The 18,740-nt window shown below is 41.2% G+C and overlaps 1 protein-coding gene across 1 annotated transcript in view; it reads right to left on the bottom strand.

Moving 5' to 3' along the window:
• The window catches only part of LOC122801311 (unconventional myosin-VIIa-like), a 951,466-nt gene that overhangs the window by 475,899 nt on the left and 456,827 nt on the right, over window positions 1-18,740 (bottom strand). The window contains 1 exon segment of the mRNA XM_044070855.1: window positions 13,564-13,719. Coding sequence (XP_043926790.1) covers window positions 13,564-13,719 — 156 coding nt within the window.

The following is an 18,740-nucleotide window of genomic DNA, read 5'->3' as shown; positions in this document are numbered from 1 at the left end:
CTTCTAGCAATATCAGAAAAGTTCATAACAAGCGTATCTTTTTGTAAATTAAGTGCAATCAGCATCCTCAATGTACTAAATAGTATTTTTGATGAAACTGATAAATAAGAACTTTATTTTCACTGAAGCATTAGAATAGAAGTGAATTTTTGGAATGCAAGGGTAACATTAGATGGATATGAATATGATTTATTTGCAGATTTAAAAAAATAAATAAGGTTAATAAAATATTCCGGAATCACCTGTCTATTTTAAATGCAGTAATAACTCTATCAAACCTCTTTGAATGAGGATAAAAAGAAGAAATTGAGACATTTACTTTGATTTAAGAGAGAATGTTAAAGAAGATTTGTGAAGACAGGTGAAAGTAAACTGATCATACAAAAAATAATAATCTGGAAAAGAAAACTAAAGTAGATTTTTTTTAAAATGTGCCCCCCCCCCATACATCATCCTATAGCCTCACAGCCCAGTACCCCGTTATTGATGCCAGGTCTATCAGCTTATCCAATTCCTGTGAACTTATTCCATTTCTGCCGGAAATGGTCATGGAACCTGAGTGTGTCCTGGGGGATCTTGACCATCTGCATTATGTTGTGGGATTTCAATTATGCCCCAGACTTCATTTCTCCCTCCCAGTGTGATGGCAGGGTAAAACTCAAAAGGTAGACATGCAATGGGGATATGTGGCATATCAACCTACCTCCACAGATGCTCAGTCATGCCTAACACCCTACACCCCCCGTTCAACATACCCAAACTCCATCAGGGATCACATCTGGGAATGACCACATAACTGCTGATCCTCCAGAGATGAAAAAAACCATCCCACCCCTTCTGTCGAGTCAGTTATTCGAGTCGCTAATTGAACCTGGGCTAACTGGACTGCAGTCAGGGTTTGATCTCTCTATGCCATCAGAGCAGCTTCAGAATTATGATTATAATGGTTATACTCAATATTGCTATGGATGAGTCTGATGAACATGTAGAAATAATTTTGTAGTGATAGAATATTACAGAAAACTCGATTAAAATGTTGACTATATCACTTTCATATCTGATATCAGAAAAATACACAATATTTGAGATGAGATATTAATAATGACTGATATTTCTTAGAACACAATAAGAAAAGTAGTAGATATAGCACTACCAAACACGATAGAGGTCTTTTATTAATAGCACCATGGAACTTAAAACTGTTGTAGTTTTAAAAGATCAGTTGGAAAAATTAGCAAGGAATTCATTTGCAAACAGTGATTAACATCAGCTAATTAGTGAGAGGAGCTGAGAAATAGCATTCCTCATTTAACTAAAAATATTTGGAGGCATCTCTGTTTAGCTGGAGTGTTTGCTTGGCTTCCTTGCTGTACTCTGCCTGAACATTGTTGATCTCTGTCTGCATTTTATTTTTCCCACCCACTCACTCAACTGTTGTTGTATTCTTAAACTTGGTGGATTTTGAGTTGCCTGTCCCTACTATAAATTTGATTTTAGACATTCCTCCCAGTCCCATATCATCAGCTCATTCTACTGATTACAGAGAAAGATCATTTGGAAAGCCCCACCCCATTAGATTCTTAACCTTGAATTATCTTCTGTTTCCTCCTTTCTCACTTAACATAAAAATGCACTTTATTCAGCTGCTTGTACTGTATTTCTGTTTCCTCCTACTTTATTACTTTACTTTGTTTTGCTGGTTGTTCTTAAATGTGTTCAATTGCATTTATTGTGCTGTATTTATCACTGCTTAATTGTAGCCTGATTAAATTGCAACTGTTATTCTAAGCTTCTCAGTTTTTGTTTAAGCACTTGGGCTTCAGGCCAGGTATGTTACATTAAGAAAATTTGTGGCCTACGCTATTGTAGGACATGAGGCTAGCCTCTGCCCTTCTGAGCTGGGAATTTCTGGTTGAAGGTTTATTATGCCTGTTGTTCTAAGTGTTTTTGTTCTGGTTTAAGCAGTTGGGTTCCAAATTAGTTATTTTACATTAGGAAGATTTGTGGTTGAAATCTTGCAGCAGGAGAGGATAGCCTATACCCTTCTAAGCTGGGAATTGCTGGTTGAAGGCTTATTGTGTCTGTTATTCTGAAAGTGCTGTGGTTCTTGTTTAAGTGCTTGGGCTCCAAACCAGTTATTTTACATTAGAAATGTTTGTGATCTAAACTCTTCTGGCAGGAGAGGATAGCCTACACCCTTCTAAGCTGGGAATTTCTGGTTGAAGGCTAATTGTGTTTGTTATTCTAAAAGTGTCTTAGTTCTGGTTTAACCACTTGGACTCCAAACCAGTTATTTTACTTCAGGAAAGTTTGTGGTCTAGACTCTTGTGGCAGGAAAGTGTAGCCTACACCCTTTGAAGGTGGGAACTGCTGGTAAAGGCTTATTGTGCCTGTTGTTTTAAGGTTTTTGTTCTGGTTTAAGCACTTGGGTTCCAAACCAGTTATTTTACTTTGGGAAGATTTGTGGTCTGAAATTTTGTGGCAGGAGGGGATAGCCTACACCCTTCTAAGCTGGGAATTGCTGGTTGAAGGCTTATTGTGTCTGTTATTCTGAAAGTGTTTTAGTTCTGGTTTAAGTGCTTGCACTTCAAACCAGTTATTTTACATTAGGAAGGTTTGTGGTCTAGACTATTGTGGCAGGAGTGTGTGGCCTACACCATTCTAAGATGAGAATTGCCGGTGAAGGCTTATTGTGCCTGTAATTTAAAGTGTCTTTGTTCAGGTTTAAGCACTCAGGTTCCAGACCAGTTATTTCACACTAGCAAGGTTTGTGGTCTACATTCTGGTGGATGTATTCTACTGAATTGTTGCTTAATTTAAACTTTTCTTTGCTATTGTGACTGTGATTTTCTGCACTTTGAATTTCTAGTACTTCTGCATTTTATATCATAGGCTAGATTCAGACTGAATCTTGACTGTTTGGTATCATTTGAACACTAAAACCAGACATCTTACATTAAAAAGGCCCCCGTGCACCCTTGTGGCAGAAGTGTGCAGCCAAGGACTCATCTAAGTTGGGGTTTTCTGGAATAAGGCTCAGTCTTGGGCTTTCCCTTTAGTTACCTTGTTTAAAATCATTTAACTTTGCTTGTATTTAAGTGTCGTGTTTGCACGGGTTTGAGCTCAGTTTACCAGAACTGTGCAGAGATTGGTGACTTTAGCCAGAAATCTGAAATGAATTGGAACTAAATCCAAGGCATCCATTGAAATCTGATGAAAAGTAAGTATTTTTAAAGTCTACACTGCAATTTGAGGACAGTGTTCTGCTGAACTGCTGCTTTATTTAAACTGTTTTTACTGCTGTGGTTGTGATTTTCTGCACTTTGAATTTCTAGTACTTCTGCATTTTATAGCATAGGATAAATTCAGATTTCCTGAATCTAGATAATTTGGTATCATTTGAGCAATAAAACCATTTCTTCTCTGAGATACTGAAGGATCTGAGGCATTCGTTGCTTCCAACTAACTATAAGTGCCATTTTTTGCTCTTATATTGCACTTTTAATTTGCATTCTACTGACTATATGAATTGTCTGAACTGTTTCTGCCACATTTTACTGTATACTGTACTAGTTCAGCTGTAGCATAGCCCAGATCCAGGTTTGCTGTTCCTGGGCCTGTTTTGTAACTTTTGAGTATCAAATTCAAGCCATCTTTGTTGAAGAAGGCCCTTCTGCACCCTTGTGGGAGGAGAGTGCTGACTGGGTCCCAACTAATCAAGGGTGACTGGAACTGAGCTCAGAGAGAGTGTCCTTATCAGCTACTTTGAGTTAAAAGGGTTATTTCTTGTTTTATTTAAGTCCCGTATTTGGGCTTGTTTGCAACCCAGCCACTGGGGATGCACAAACCAGTGCATTTCTTTGTGCTGGTCCCAAGCCCGGATAAATGGGGAGGGTTGCGTCAGGAAGTGCATCCAGCATAAAACATTTGCCAAACGAGATATGTCGAAAACAATACAGATTTACCGGATCGGTCAAGGCCGGGGTTAACAATGACCGCCATCAGTACTTTTAGCCAACAGGATGCTGGTGGAAATTGGGCTACTGTTGGTCGAAGGAGGAGAAGAAGAAGAAGAGGGGGAAGGCATGCCTGAATGCAGGAAGAGAGGAGAAAGGTTAGGAGTGTGGTAGTGAGGGTAGGAATGTTGAATGTTGGCAACATGACTGGTATAGGGAGAGAGCTTGCTGATATGATGGACAGAAGGAAGGTTGATATATTGTGTGTGCAAGAGACTGGGTGGAAGGGAAGTAAGGCCAGGTGTATTGGAGGTGGGTTCAAATTGATCTATCATGGTGTGGATGGGAGAAGAAATGGGGTAGGGGTTATCCTGAAGGAACAGTATGCCAAGAGTGTTTTGGAGGTGAAAAGTGTGTCAGAGTGATGTTTATGAAGCTGGAAATTGATGGTGTAATGATGAATGTTGTTAGTGCATATGTTCCACAAGTTGGGTGTGCGATGGAGGAGAAAGAAAAAGTTTGGAGTGAGTTGGATGAATGTACCCAAGGGTGAGAGAGTGGTGATTGGAGCAGATGTCAATGGGCATGTTGGTGAAGGAAACAGAGCAGATGAGAAAGTGATGGGTAGGTATTGTGTTAAGGAAAGGAATGCAGAAGGTCAGATGGTAGTGGATTTTGCAAAAAGGATGGACATGGCTGTGGTGAATTCATATTTTAACAAGAGAGAGGAGCATAGGGTGACATACAAGAGTGGAGGGAGATGCACACAGGTGGATCATATCCTATGCAGGAGGGCCAGTTTGAAGGAGATTGGAGACTTTAAAGTGGTGATGGGGGAAAGTGCAGTTAGGCAGCATAGAATGGTGGTCTGTAGAATGATGTTGGTGATCAAGAAGAGGCGGTGGAGTGTGAAGGCAGCACCAAGGATCAAATGGTGGAAATTGAAAAAGGGTGATTGTGAGGTGGAGTTCAGGGATGAGTTAAGACAGGCACTGGCTGGCAGTGAAGAGTTACCAAACAGCTGGGTAACTACAGCAGATCTAGCAAGGGAGATGGCTAGAAAGGTGCTTGGTGTGACAGCTGGACAGAGGAAGGAGGACAAGAAGACATGGTGGTGGGATGAGGATGTACAAGAGAGTATACAGAGAAAGAGGATGGCAAAGAAGAAGTGGGATTGTCAGAGAGATGAAGAAAGTAGACAGGAGTATATGGAGATGAGGTGCATGGCAAAGAGAGAGGTGGCAAAGGCTAAGGATAAGGCATATGAAGAGTTGTATGAAAGGTTGAACACTAAAGAGGGAGAAAAGGACCTGTACCAATTGGCTAGACAGAGAGACCAAGCTAGGAATGATGTGCAGCAGGTAAGGGTGATAAAGGATAATAAGGGAAACGTACTCACAAGTGAGGAGAGTGTGTTGAGCAGATGGAAAGAGTACTTTCAGGGGGTGATGAATGAAGAGAATGAGAGGGAGAGATGAGAGAGAGAGAGAGAAGGTTGGATGATGTGGGGATAGTGAACCAGGAAGAAAAAGAGATTAGCAAGGAGGAAGTAAGGACAGCAATGAAGAGGATGAAGAATGGGAAGGCTGTTGGTCCAGATGACATACCTGTGGAAGCTTGGAGGTGTTTAGGAGTAATGACAGTGGAATTTTTAACCAGACTGTTTAATGAAATCTTGGAAAGTGAGAGGATACCTGAGAAGTGGAGGAAAAGGTCCAGGGAGGTAAATAGTGTGGGAAGAAATAGCCAGGGAATTGTTATGGCTAGGCGTGTATAAGCCCTAGGGGCAATAGCCTAGTACCAACCTATGAACCTATGAACCTTTAAGTGTTTTTGTACTGATTTTTAAGAATAAGTGTGATGTACAGAGCTGTAGTAACTACAGAGGGATAAAACTGATCAGTCACAGCATGAAATTATGAGAAAGAGTAGTAGAAGCTGGTTTAAGAAGGGAGGTGATGATTAGTGATCAGCAGTATGGTTTCATGCCAGGAAAGAGAACTACAGATGCAATGTTTGCTCTAAGAGTGTTGATAGAGAAGTACAGAGAAGGAGTTACATTGTATCTTTGTGGACTTAGAGAAAGCATATGACAGGGTGCCTATACAGGAGTTGTGGTATTGTATAAGGAAGTCGAGAGTGGCAGAGAAGTATGTAAGAGTGGTACAGGATATGTACAAGGGTAGTATGACAGTGGTGAGATCTGCAGTAGGAGTGGCAGATGAGTTTCAGGTGGAGGTGAGATTACATCAAGGATCAGCTCTGAGCCCTTTCTTATTTGCAGTGGTAATGGACAGGTTGACAGATGAGATCAGACAGGAGTCCCCGTGGACTATGATGTTTGCAGATGACATTGTGATATGTAGTGAGAGTAGGGAACAGGTTGAGAAGACCCTGGAGAGGTGGAGATATGCTCTAGAGAGGAGAGGAATGAAGGTCCTCAGGACTAAGACAGAATATATGTGTGTGAATGAGAGGGAGGATAGAGGAATGGTGAGGATGCAGGGAGTAGAGCTGGCTAAGGTGGATGAGTTTAAATACTTGGGAACAATAGTTCATAGAAATGGCAAGTGTGGAAGAGAGTTGAAGAAGAGAGTACAGGCAGGGTGGAGTGGATGGAGAAGAGTGTCAGGAGTGATTTGTGACAGACGAGTACCAGTAAGAGTGAAAGGAAAGGTTGACAAGAGGGTAGTGAGACCAGCTATGTTATATGGGTTGTGGACAGTGGCACTGACAAAAAGGCAGGAGTCAGAGTGGGTCTATATTATAAGATCGACGGTTGAAAACATCGAACACCATATGGTCGATGTCTTCAAACATCAAACTTATAAAAACAACAACAAAAAAAAAGAAAAAAGTACCCTAACGGGTAAGCCCCCCTGCACCCCCCACACCTCCCGCTACTTAAATATACCAACTCCGAGACCGCACTACATTGCAGTGAATGGAAATCTCCCCTTATGGAGATTTCCATTTACACGTTTGATGTGCGCATTCGCTATTCTCATGTCGACAATATCAGCTTCGATATTGTCGGCTTTCAAGAATATAATATAGACCCAGTCAGAGCTGGATGTGGCAGAGTTAAAGATGTTAAGATTTGCACTGGGTGTGACGAGGGTAGACAGGATTAGGAATAAGTATATTAGAGGGTCAGCCCAGGTTGGACAGTTTGGAGACAAAGCCAGAGAGGCGAGATTGCATTGGTTTGGACATGTGCTAAGGAGGGATGCTGAGTATATTGGGAAAAGCATGCTACAGATGAAGCTGCCAGGTAAGAGGAAAAGAGGAAGGCCTAAGATAAGGTTTACGGATGTGGTGAGAGAGGACATGCAGGTGGTTGGTGTGACAGAGCAAGATGCAGAGGACAGAAAGAAATGGAAACAGATGATCTGGTGTGGTGATCCCTAATGGGAACAGCTGAAAGAAAAAGATTTGTGCTTGTTTGCGTGTAGTGCACCATCGCAAACTGCTACACATTGCTCACCCACTAGCCATTCCTAAGTGTGACCTCTTTTCATGACTTCTTCCTGTTTCTGATCATAGAAATTTAGCTAACACTATGGACAGACAATTTCCCAGAGTTTCTCCAGCCAGCATGCTTGACATGGGTATCCTGAAGCAGTGTAGCAACTGCTACATGTACACCAACAACCTTTTAATACTAGTTTACACAAACTCAACATGTGAGATATGCAACTAATTAAGAACTTTGAATCCATGCTCTCTCACACACCAGTCAGTACATCTGACACTGAACAGGTTGTCAGCATGCAAACCTCACCTCCTACTCCACCCAAACACACATCACACATACCTATATATGCGGAGGTCCTCACCAGAAACATACCTGAACACCAAAGACCTCCCAAACATAAACACAAGCACAACACAATACACGTAGTTGCTCATGCACCAGTTTCTCACCTGTCAAGCCCATTAGGCAAAACACAAAACCAAACATATTAGTTATAGGTGATTCCATTGTGAGATGCACAGATGTTCCTCTCACCGAGCTGGATAGGGAAAAGGTCACAGTCAGCTGTCTGTCAGGTGCCAGGATCCACCACATTACACATGCATTAAAGTCTGTCAATAACAGGTACTATTATGACTCCATCATAGTCCATGCTGGTGTGAACGACTTGAGATATACCTTTTTGGACTATATGAAAAGAGACATGACCAAGCTCTCAGACTAATTATCTCAGGCAGGTATGTCTCTAGCCTTAAGCAGCATTTTACCTTCACCTAGGATGATGTTTCAGTACAAACAGACAATGATGGACTTCACTAATTGGCTTAGTTTCTGGTGTCATTTTAAAGGGATCCAATATCTGTCAGACTGGGATGACATGATCGACAGACCTCGATGCTTTGCCAGAGAAGGTCTTCATCTGTCACCCCTAGGATTTTGGCTACTGGCAAAGGCTCTTGCCACCCCCATGGTGCCTTTTTTTAGGTAGTGTCACAAGGACAAAATTCCTGATGTAAAAATTCCATCTAAAAACAATCTCAAGGTTAGGCTGCAAACACTAGGAGTTTTAACATGAAACTGCACTGACTGGAAGCAGTCCTCACCTTGGAAGACACAGACATTTGTGCAGTCATTGAGACATGGTTTAAGGCTGTGGAGAAAACCCCAGCCATACCGGGTTACACCTCCTTCCACATGTTCATACCACAAACTGAAGGCATGAAAACTAAAGGAGGGGGTGTATCAATATTCATTAAAGATAAATGCACCTACAGATTGATTAGACAGCATGATTCCCTGGAGATACTTCAGATGCAATTAATGGTTGGTAGGACACCTATTCAAGTAATTGCCAGCTACAAGACCCCCTCCATGAATCAGGACACCCACACCACCTATTTGGATCTACTTGAGTCTATCAAGATCCATCCATACACCATGGTTTTGGCTGACTTTAACTACCCCTCCATTGACTGGGTAAATTACTTGTGCTCAAGCTCACTTGCCCAAAGGTTCCTCTACTTCACTAACTCTAATTCCCTGGACCAGCTGGTTGACACCCCCACAAGGAGTGCCAACATCTTGAATCTGGTCCTTACCAATATTGGAAACCAATGTAGCACCCCCACTGTGAGTTCTTCCCTGGTGAGAGCTGACCACAAATCAGTCTCATTTGAAGTAAATATCACACATGCCCCCACCCCCACCCCAGCAGCAATTAGACAAAAACATTTTTTTTTCAAAGCAGATTATAATCTCTGACAGAATGGCATAAATAGCTTCACTGCACTTCCCTCCCTTAGATGGAACTGGCAACTATATTTATATTTATAATAATTTATACAAACACCTGTATAACTGCATTTACTTGGCCATAACCGATAGGACCAAAATAAGTTCTTCAAGGAAGAGCAAACCTGCCTGGTGAACAACTGCCATTACTAGGGTTTACAATAAGAGGAAGAAATTGCTGTCTAAGAGTAAGAGGGAATGAGCCCTAAACTGTAAACACTCCCTCTCCAGCTTAAACAAGCAAATAAAACTTCTTGTGAAGTCATCCAAAGCAAACTACGTATCTAAATTAGCTTCCTCAACTAAGGACAACTTTAAGGCATTCTTTAGTTACATCAGCAGCCTAAAAGAAAGGCCCAGATTTGTGCTGAACTGGTAATTAATGATACCACATATACAGAACCAATGGACATAGCTAACCTGTTAGCTGACATGTTCTGTGAAAACTTCACTCCCCTGTCCTCACCACACGTACCACATGACATCCCTACCACCTGTCCCATACTTTGTATCTCTAAAGATCAGGTCATTAACACCCTCTCTAAGGCCAAAAACACAGCAGCGATGGGATCTGATAACATTCCAGGTTGCGCCCTGCATGGGCTCCATTAGCAACACATTGGATATTCTTTTCAGTCATAGTCTAAGCACCAGCTTCATCCTAGCTGAATGGAAAATGGACACCCTTATCCCCTTGCACAAAGGTGGTGCTTCCACTGACCCCAGGAACTATAGACCTATTAGCCTGACTTGCCTTATCTGCAAGGCCATGGAGTGAATCATCATGGACCTTATCAACAAAATATATACATAATCTCCAAACACTTGACCTTACTCATTTTGGATTTGTCAAAGGGAGGTCATGCCTGTTAAACCTGGTGGACTTCAAGACAGTCACTAAGGCCCTGGACGAGTGGATATCTGTGTATACAGCCTAGCTAGACTTAGCCAAGTCATTTGATACTATGCCTCATTCATTGACAAACTCACCTAGCTAGGTATCAAACGTTATAGTGTTAGGTGGGTCGCTAACTGTCTCTCTGATAGAACCCATACAGTCAAAATAGGGGAATCCACCTCCAACAGCAGACCCGTAACCAGTGGTGTTCCACAGGGATCAGTCCTGGGACCTCTGCTGTTTGGAATCTATTTCTCTGAAGTACAAGCAAAAACTAAAGGTCTGTGGCTGACAAAGTTTGCAGATGACTGCAAACTGGGAGTGGTCATAGTATCTCTAAATGATGTCAACATACTACAAGAGGGTCTTACTCAAACAAAGGATTGGTGCCAAAGTCATGGCATTAAACTCAAGCAAAAACATGTATTATCATCTCTTTCGGTAAGAGTGATGTTCCTGATAATTACCACATCAATAGCAATACTGTAAGAATGCACTCAGTGGTGACAGACATGGGCACACAGGTTGATAGCAATCTTACCTTTGATCACCATGTCTTCACAGTGGTAAGAAGGATATTCAATATTGCTAATCGGGTACGTATCACTTCACCTAAAACTCATTTCACCGAGACCAAATCACCTAAAGTTCATTTCTCCTAAAACTCATTTCACTGACAGGTAGTACAATAAGGCAAGTCAAAGGTATATGTTCTTTTCCCCACTGTAGTGCGATCCTGGTGTTACTATATATTGTTGGGGGGGGGTGGGTCAGGGGGGTTGTGTGGGTTGTGCAACCCCCCACATTGGTTTTATGTTGTCTGTTTTTGTTTTACATTATTCAGTAAAAGCCACCTAGATGGGGGGCTATGCCCCCCACACTCCCTTATTATTTGGTAAAAGCCAACTAGGTGGGGGGCTGTGTCACCACACCCCCCTTAATATATATATTAACACTAGGATCGCACTACAGTGGGGAAAAGGACATATACCTTTGAATTGCTTTAGAGTACTACTTGTCAGTGAAATGAGTTTTAGGTGAAATGAACTTTAGGTGAGTTGGTCTCTATAAAATGAGTTTTAGGTGAAGAGATACATACCCTGCCAATCTCATAAGTACGGGTATTGCCTCCAGAAAAAGAAGTTATAACCTCCCTGCACTCTTCTATTCATAAGGCCAATAAATGAGTACAACACCCCTTTTGGTATGTACCTTTCCAAGCACCTGCAGCAATTGAAGAAACTACAAAGGTTACTCACAAGGAAAATTCAAGGTTTTCAGCATCTGTCCTATGTGGATTGACTGAAATCACTGTCACTTTATTCTGTTTCACACATACTACACAGAGGAGATCTCTCTCTTGCATATAAGACAATCTCTGACCTTGCTTTATTGGAAATGCTGCATATCCGCAAGTCAAATGGCACATAGGTTACTCGCTCTGAAGACCTTAACCTGGTATGTGACATTAATAGAACCTGCTGGAGGGACAGATTTATCTCCCAGGGGTTACCACATCTTTGGAACAGACTCCCACTTCATGTCAAACAGAGCACCTCACTGGTCCTCTTCAAATGCAGCCTTGACAATTGGATGGATAACTGTAAATTCACCCCAGGGGTTACACCTGTATCCCTCTTGGACAGAGGCATTAGCTGCTGATCGTGGAAATAAGGGTAAAACTTTGCTAGGCTTGTAAGGGCCGTAGGGTTTTTAGTCTAGTAATTTCCTATGAGCCTATGATCCTATGTGTAATGCAACAAATCAGATCTGCACATGTACTTATACATACATTTGCATTCACATTTGTAAGGGATAAAGTGATTTAAAACCTACTTGCTGTTCAGCATGTTTCTGCCAAGAGGTAGCAATGCTATGCTGTAACCCACTGTCACTTCTTAACAGAGATTTGTTACTCTTCCAGATTCCCCTCAATGGCATTCCAGTACATGGGCTGCTAATTAAACCCATGACACAGCTGATGTGGACAGATAATCCTCAGCATCAATCCACCTGAAACATTTATCATCACTAGTTTTCTGTGAAAATCCATAATTAGAAACAACAGTGGGCCACAAGCTCACTGGCCATTTGTAACTATGGCAACATGTGACAGCATGCATCAATGCCTAAAGTGAGTACAAATATGAGTAATCCATAACACTTTCAGAATAATTCAGCTGTAAATAATTTACAGTAAGTGATGATTTCCTTAACTGTTGCATCATGTTTGTTTTGAAGAAGGGGGATATATTTTCACAACTTTCCAAGGATTAAATGTTAACAAGCACATTGATAGACAGGCCTATTTTCTTCAAGGTGCTTCACTTTTTTATCATCCATTGTGGGGTGCTGACATCCCCAAACCTTTCTGGATATGCCCTGCTTGAGGTCTTGCAAAACACTGCATAAATGGAAGAGTAAAAGACAATCAGTTTTGCTATTTGTCAGCAATCTATCTGTAAACAATGCCACTATCTTTTTGTGGTCTGGATATCATGGGGAACTTTGTAACACTATAATTCTGGTACAGAAAGTGCAGCTGTAGACATCATGTACTGTGTGCAGAAATACTAAAACACATTAAACCTTGCCCTAAAACCAACACATTAGGTAAGGTGTACCACTTTATGGAATTCAACCATGAAAAAAGGCATTAATCTATGATCAGTATAACATACACTTTGAAAATGTTCTCACAACACTTATTGGAGTTTAAGGCTATAAATTTCAAACAGGCTTCTTTTCTGTGGATCATACTCCTATAACTTTTTTATTCTATGCATTGTCAATTAAACACTTACTTCCTGGTTCACTGTATATACTTGCAGTTCTGTCTGACATGCTTTAAGGTGTTTACAAAGAGAGAGAAAAAGGTCCTGCTGAGACAGATGCATGTATTTGATTAGAAGATACAAAACATACTCATAGTATCAGTGGCTCAGGATGCATATTGACCTTTGATCATGTGAAGATCAGCAAGCCATAAGCTATATCCCCATACCAGGTCCTAGGATTAATGTTTGAAAACTGGCACTGCTGTGCAGCATGAGAAATGCTGTATTGTTACAATGCTGTCCTTTGGATGAAACAGTAACATGAGGCCTCATCTGCTTGAGATATTAATAACAAAAGGATGCATTGTTAAAGATTTCAAGTTACTTACTAAAAACTTAGCAGTGTTTATTAAAAACATCAGTATTAACAAAACTGGTATGGGGAGTTTCACCATTGCTCTAACCAAATTTTTGCCATTTTTTAAAAACACCAATTTAAACCTCCCTTGAAAATAGTCTGCAGGTCTGGTGGAACTAATCTGGTTAAAAAAAGTAAATAAGAAAAAAATAGTTTACCAGCTTTAACTTGTTTTCACTTACTTCTCTCATCAGCTTGCGGAAGTGCTGACGAGCCAACATTCCTTTAGCATAGGCTTGGATTACTGTTGCTGCATGCTCTTGCTGTTTCATCTTTTGGCGTAGCAGATAGCCACGGCAGAATGCCTGGAAGCAAATCATTCTGTGTCGTGCCAAACTATAGTGAGCAGCAAGCTTTCGACCTCGGCAAATGGCTTGAAGACGCTCAAAACCCAGAAGTATCTGTGCAGAAAGAACAGGACAATGTTTATATTGACATCATTCCAGTTAGATTGAGTTTTCAAAGTGCACATTTCTGTAGTTCAAAGGAGCTTTCGTATCTCATTTATGTCAGTATGTGACATGGATTGATTTATTAACTTTATTCACATATTTCTATTGTTTTTCCTATCATTCCCACCATTGTATTTCATGAACCTTTCCTTGGAATATAAAAGCCTACTGGATTATATTTCACAACTGTCTAGATTTTCCCAGATTTATTTGTCTGTTTCTCATAAAATATGTGGTTTTCTGGCAAATCTCTGAATATTGAAATCACTAAATAATGACATTTGAGTTTCAAACTTCATAGCCATCATAAAATGCATGGTGACACAAATCCTGTTATACTAGAAACTTTCCAAGGCGAGATGAGGAATATTTAAAATCTGTCCCGATTGTTGGGCCTTTGTCCCCCATTATGTTAGGCTTTGTCCAGATTTAATGCACTAAGACGTTGTGAGATAAATTGGAGTTACTCTGTCACACTTTGAAGCCATGAAAACATTTTCTGATTTTCTTGAAATATGACTGATCATACCAGAATACTGAACTCCCAGTATTAGTATTCATACGTTTTCTTGTAGTTGCAGCATAAACGCTCTTTCCATTTGTTTCTTCTACCAAATTCTTACCCCGCATCCATAATAAAATAAGAAGCTTAGGTATATGTGAACACGTCCTTAAGCCACCTTTATTCAAGGAGCCTTGTGCATCACTTACTTTGCCCCAGTTGCACTGAGCAAAAGTAAGTAAAATAATTTATTCTGAACTAATGAAAACAGGATTTAATGCTTTATCACAGCTCCAGCTGCAGGAACAGATTATGACTGTTAATGCAAGGCTTAAGACTGATTAATACATGACTTTCTCATGATGATAAATCCCTCCCATATCTCCCATAATGCTTTGTTGCAGAAGAATATAAATGTTTGTTTCCCATTTTTCCCTAACAGAAGAGTATGGTTTTACACCGGATGGCACCAGGCTACTTCTAGGTAAAGATATTTTTAATAAAACCTTGTGTAGCTTCTTATTACTCAATCTTTTAGTTGCCTTCCTGTTACTTTAAATAAAGATATTTTCTTAATTAAGATCTTCATTCTTTAGTCAGGCTGTTGCTCACATAGTCTGTTACTCTTTTTGTCTTAGTTGTCACTTACCCATTTTTTCCTAGACTGTAAGGAAAACAGTATTGATCTATCAATCTGTAAGTGACTTTACAAACACCTGTATCGTGCTTGCAACAGCAGACAGAATACTATTTTTGCAAAGGCTCTGCCTCTAGACATCTGTCTTTGTACAAGCATCGCTTTAGTGTAATGCAGTTGCATCTAAGTGTTGTTAGGGGGAAAGACGGTATACCTCCTGGAATGATGGGCAGTTATGCCCATTTACATCATAATATTGGTCACTAAGGAACACGGTGGGAAATGGGTTGATAAAGGCAGGGTAAGTTGGGAGAGTAGAGAGGACAATGGATAAATGGAACAAAGTGTATTTTTTTTTCAGTTTTTTTGCCTCTTCTGAAGGTGACAACTCTATCTTTTTTATAGTAATGCACTTGTTAAAGAAGTACCTAGTGGCAAACAGCCCACACCACTGCAGTGGACACCTGAACTGTTGCTTTCTTGTTCATTGAAGGATGTTTTTTGTTTAGGGATGTAATCGTACTACAAACAGCACCTGAGAGGGTTCCTGCATAATTTCTTAATGTTTTAATAACTGCAGAGTGTACTGCAGGAGCCTTCTTCCTATTCTGACAAATTTCCTCATACTAAACCTAATGAAATCTTTCATTGTTGTTGTTTGTCTTTCGGCTTTTCCTGGTTAGGGGTTGCCACAGTGGAACTCCGCTGAGGTACCAGCTCAGTGTCCAACCTTCAATGTAGGCATGCCCATTTACGCATGTGTTTCGAATACCCACCCAACCGTGGGGAGGACATGCAGACTCCACACACAAGGCACTCCCCACACTCCAGCCAAGAATAGAACGGGAGAACCTCTTGCTGTGAGGCAACAATGCTACTGCTGCACCACCGCGGATCGTTTCATTAAGAACAAAAATTCTTCTAAACCCAACAAGATGTGCTGCCAAGAAATACATCCCACAGTTGAGATGTTAGAAAGCTTAAATGGAGCAGAAGGCAGACTCTAAAACCAACCTCCCCAGACTTCTTTTCAAAAATGGTGATGAAATGGCATCAGCTGATCATATCAACATTATATGCATATAGTGCTTGTTCCTCTAGCATGGCAAATGAGGCCCAAAATTCTATAAATTACTATTTGTTATTACGGGGAGAATATCATTGCTGGAGCCTTCCTGTGTCCTTACAGAGTGCTCTTCAAACTATCTGGAGATATAGAGAGCTAAGTATATCTTCAGGCACTTCAGAGTTGTGTACTGTTAATTGTTGCTTGACTAATTATCATTGCAGGCTGGCTTCAGAGTTGTGCACTATTTTTGCTTCACTGTATAGTTTTTCAGATCTCTGCTGAAAGTGTTTTTTCCCTACTCACCCTCTCTATTCCTGTCTTTTTGTTTAAATTTGGAGGCTTTTGCAGTTGCCCGTCCCCAGTGTAGATTTGATCTGGGACACTCCCCCCAGTCCCATCTCTTTACCTCATTCTACCTAATAGACTCCTTCTGCACTAGTTTTTAGTCATTTTTAATTGCATTTTTTAAATTGTTTGGTCTAACAGTGCTACATACTCAAGTGTGCTAGCTTGGACTGCATTTGAATTGTTTGTACTGCAGTTTTAGCTACTTTTCTATATTAAAACAAAAAAAAAATCTAAGCCTGTTTCCTGCCTTTCCTGTAACTAGTGTAGTCCAGATTCCGATTTGCTGTATCCAGGACTGTATGTAAGCTTCTGAGCCCCCCAAGCTTTCTGTGTTGGAGGGAAGCCTTCTAGCTTATCAGTGGGAGTGGTAAGCACTAGGTAACCTGTCTACCACATAAGGAGTGGTTCTGCCCAGAAATTGTAGTTATTGGCCGTTTTTGCATTTTTTCCATCTCTCTCAACTTTCTGATTTAAAAGCCCGCATTTGCACTTGTTTCCCCCCTTTCCTGTAACTAGTTTAGTCCAGATACAGATTCTTAGTTTTAGCACTTGAATTTGCTTATTCGTGATCAGCACTTGTTCAGAACTTGTAAGCACTAAATAAGCTACTAATTACTACAGCACTCAGCCTTCCTCATTACCTAGAGGAAAACAGTTTTGGTACTTACTTTACTCACTTGCTTAGAGAAAAACAGCTCTTGTACTCACTTATCTAGAGGAAAATTGTTTTTTATTCAGGCATGTCCAAGGGTCAGCTCCCAGTGTTCTCTCCTGTCTATCTGATGAATCTGGGCATCTTGGGGCAATGTAGAAATTGCCTCATGTACAAAGACAACCCTCTCCTCCTATCACCCAACACTACAACCTGTGAGAGATGCACTTATCTAGCCAAACTGGAGGTAAAGCTCTCTCCAACCATGACTGAACCTGACAGTCAAGAGGAGAAGGTAAACACTTGCACCACACCACACTCATCACATAGCCTCACTAAATCTACACCACCAAAATCACACATAGAAGCACAAAAACATGTACGGAGGCTTTCAATATTAATCTGCTCAAGGAACAGAGACCTCCAAAGCAGAAATGCAAGCAACCTTCACCCCCCCCCAACACAACCCAAATGACACATAGCCCACAGACTCAGTGTGCCACTCAACCACAGCCAATAAGGCAAAACAACGTACCCAACACACTAGTCATAGGTGACTCTATAGTCAGGCACACTGATGTCCCACTCACCAGGCTAAACAAGGAGAAGGTTACTGTCAGCTGCCTGTCGGGTGCCAGGATCCGCCACACAACCCACGCACTCAGGTCACTCCACAACAAGTACAAATATGACTCTGTCATTGTCCATGTTGGTGTGAATGACCTGAGATGTACCTCCCTGGACTACATGAAAAGAGACATGGAAGAGTTCTCCAATCTTGTAGCCCAGGCAGGTAGGACCCTAGCCTTGAGTAGCATTCTGCCATCACCCAGAATGATACTGCATTACAAGGACAAAATGATTGACTTCAACAATTGGCTAAGCTTCTGGTGTCATTCTAAAGCGATCCAGTATCTGTCTGCCTGTGATGACATGGTTGACAGACCACGATGCTTTGCCAGAGATGGCCTGCACCTGTCACCCCTGGGATTCCGGATACTGGCTAAGATTCTTGCCGCCCCTATAGTGCCATTTTAGGCAAGGTTCAAATGACAAATTCACCACTGTAACAGGCAAGCAAAAACTGAGGGTGATGCTATTCAATGCTAGAACTCTAAATCTCAAAATGCACTCACTCGTGGCAGTCCTTAAAATGGAGAACATCGATATCTGTGCAGTGACTGAGACCTGTTTCAAGGCTCCAGAGAGCATCCTTGCACTACCAGGCTATAACTCATATCACACTTTTTGGCCATGTAACCTGGACCAGAACACAAAGGCGGAGGTGTGTCCATATTCATTAAGAATATTCACACCTCCAGGCTAGTTGCTCAGCATAATGCATCCGAGGTTATCCGAGTGCAACTAACTCTGGGCAAAACTGCAATCCAAATTATAGTTTGCTACAGATCCCCCACCATGTCCCAGGATTTCCACTCCTCTTTTCTTGATGTACTGGAAAATATTAGGGTTCAACCAAACACCCTAATAATGGGCGATTTCAGCTACCCCACCATTAACTGGGAAAACTACTCATGTACCAACTCCTTCACTCCACGCTTTCTGGAATTCATAAACTCCAATGTCCTGGATCAACTTATCCACACTCCCACCAGGGGCAACAATATCCTAGATCTAGTCATTGCCAACATGAGTGAAGTCAATGCCTCATTGGTCTGATCCGACCATAAGCTAATCATCCTAGATACCCACATCCTGCCTCCACCCCCCATGAAGGAAACCACGGTAAAAAATTTCTCCA

This window comes from Protopterus annectens, chromosome 4.part1, assembly GCF_019279795.1.
Source record: "Protopterus annectens isolate FY-2018-M chromosome 4.part1, PAN1.0, whole genome shotgun sequence".
Lineage (NCBI taxonomy): Eukaryota > Metazoa > Chordata > Ceratodontiformes > Protopteridae > Protopterus > Protopterus annectens.
This window is presented reverse-complemented; position numbering and strand designations above follow the sequence as displayed.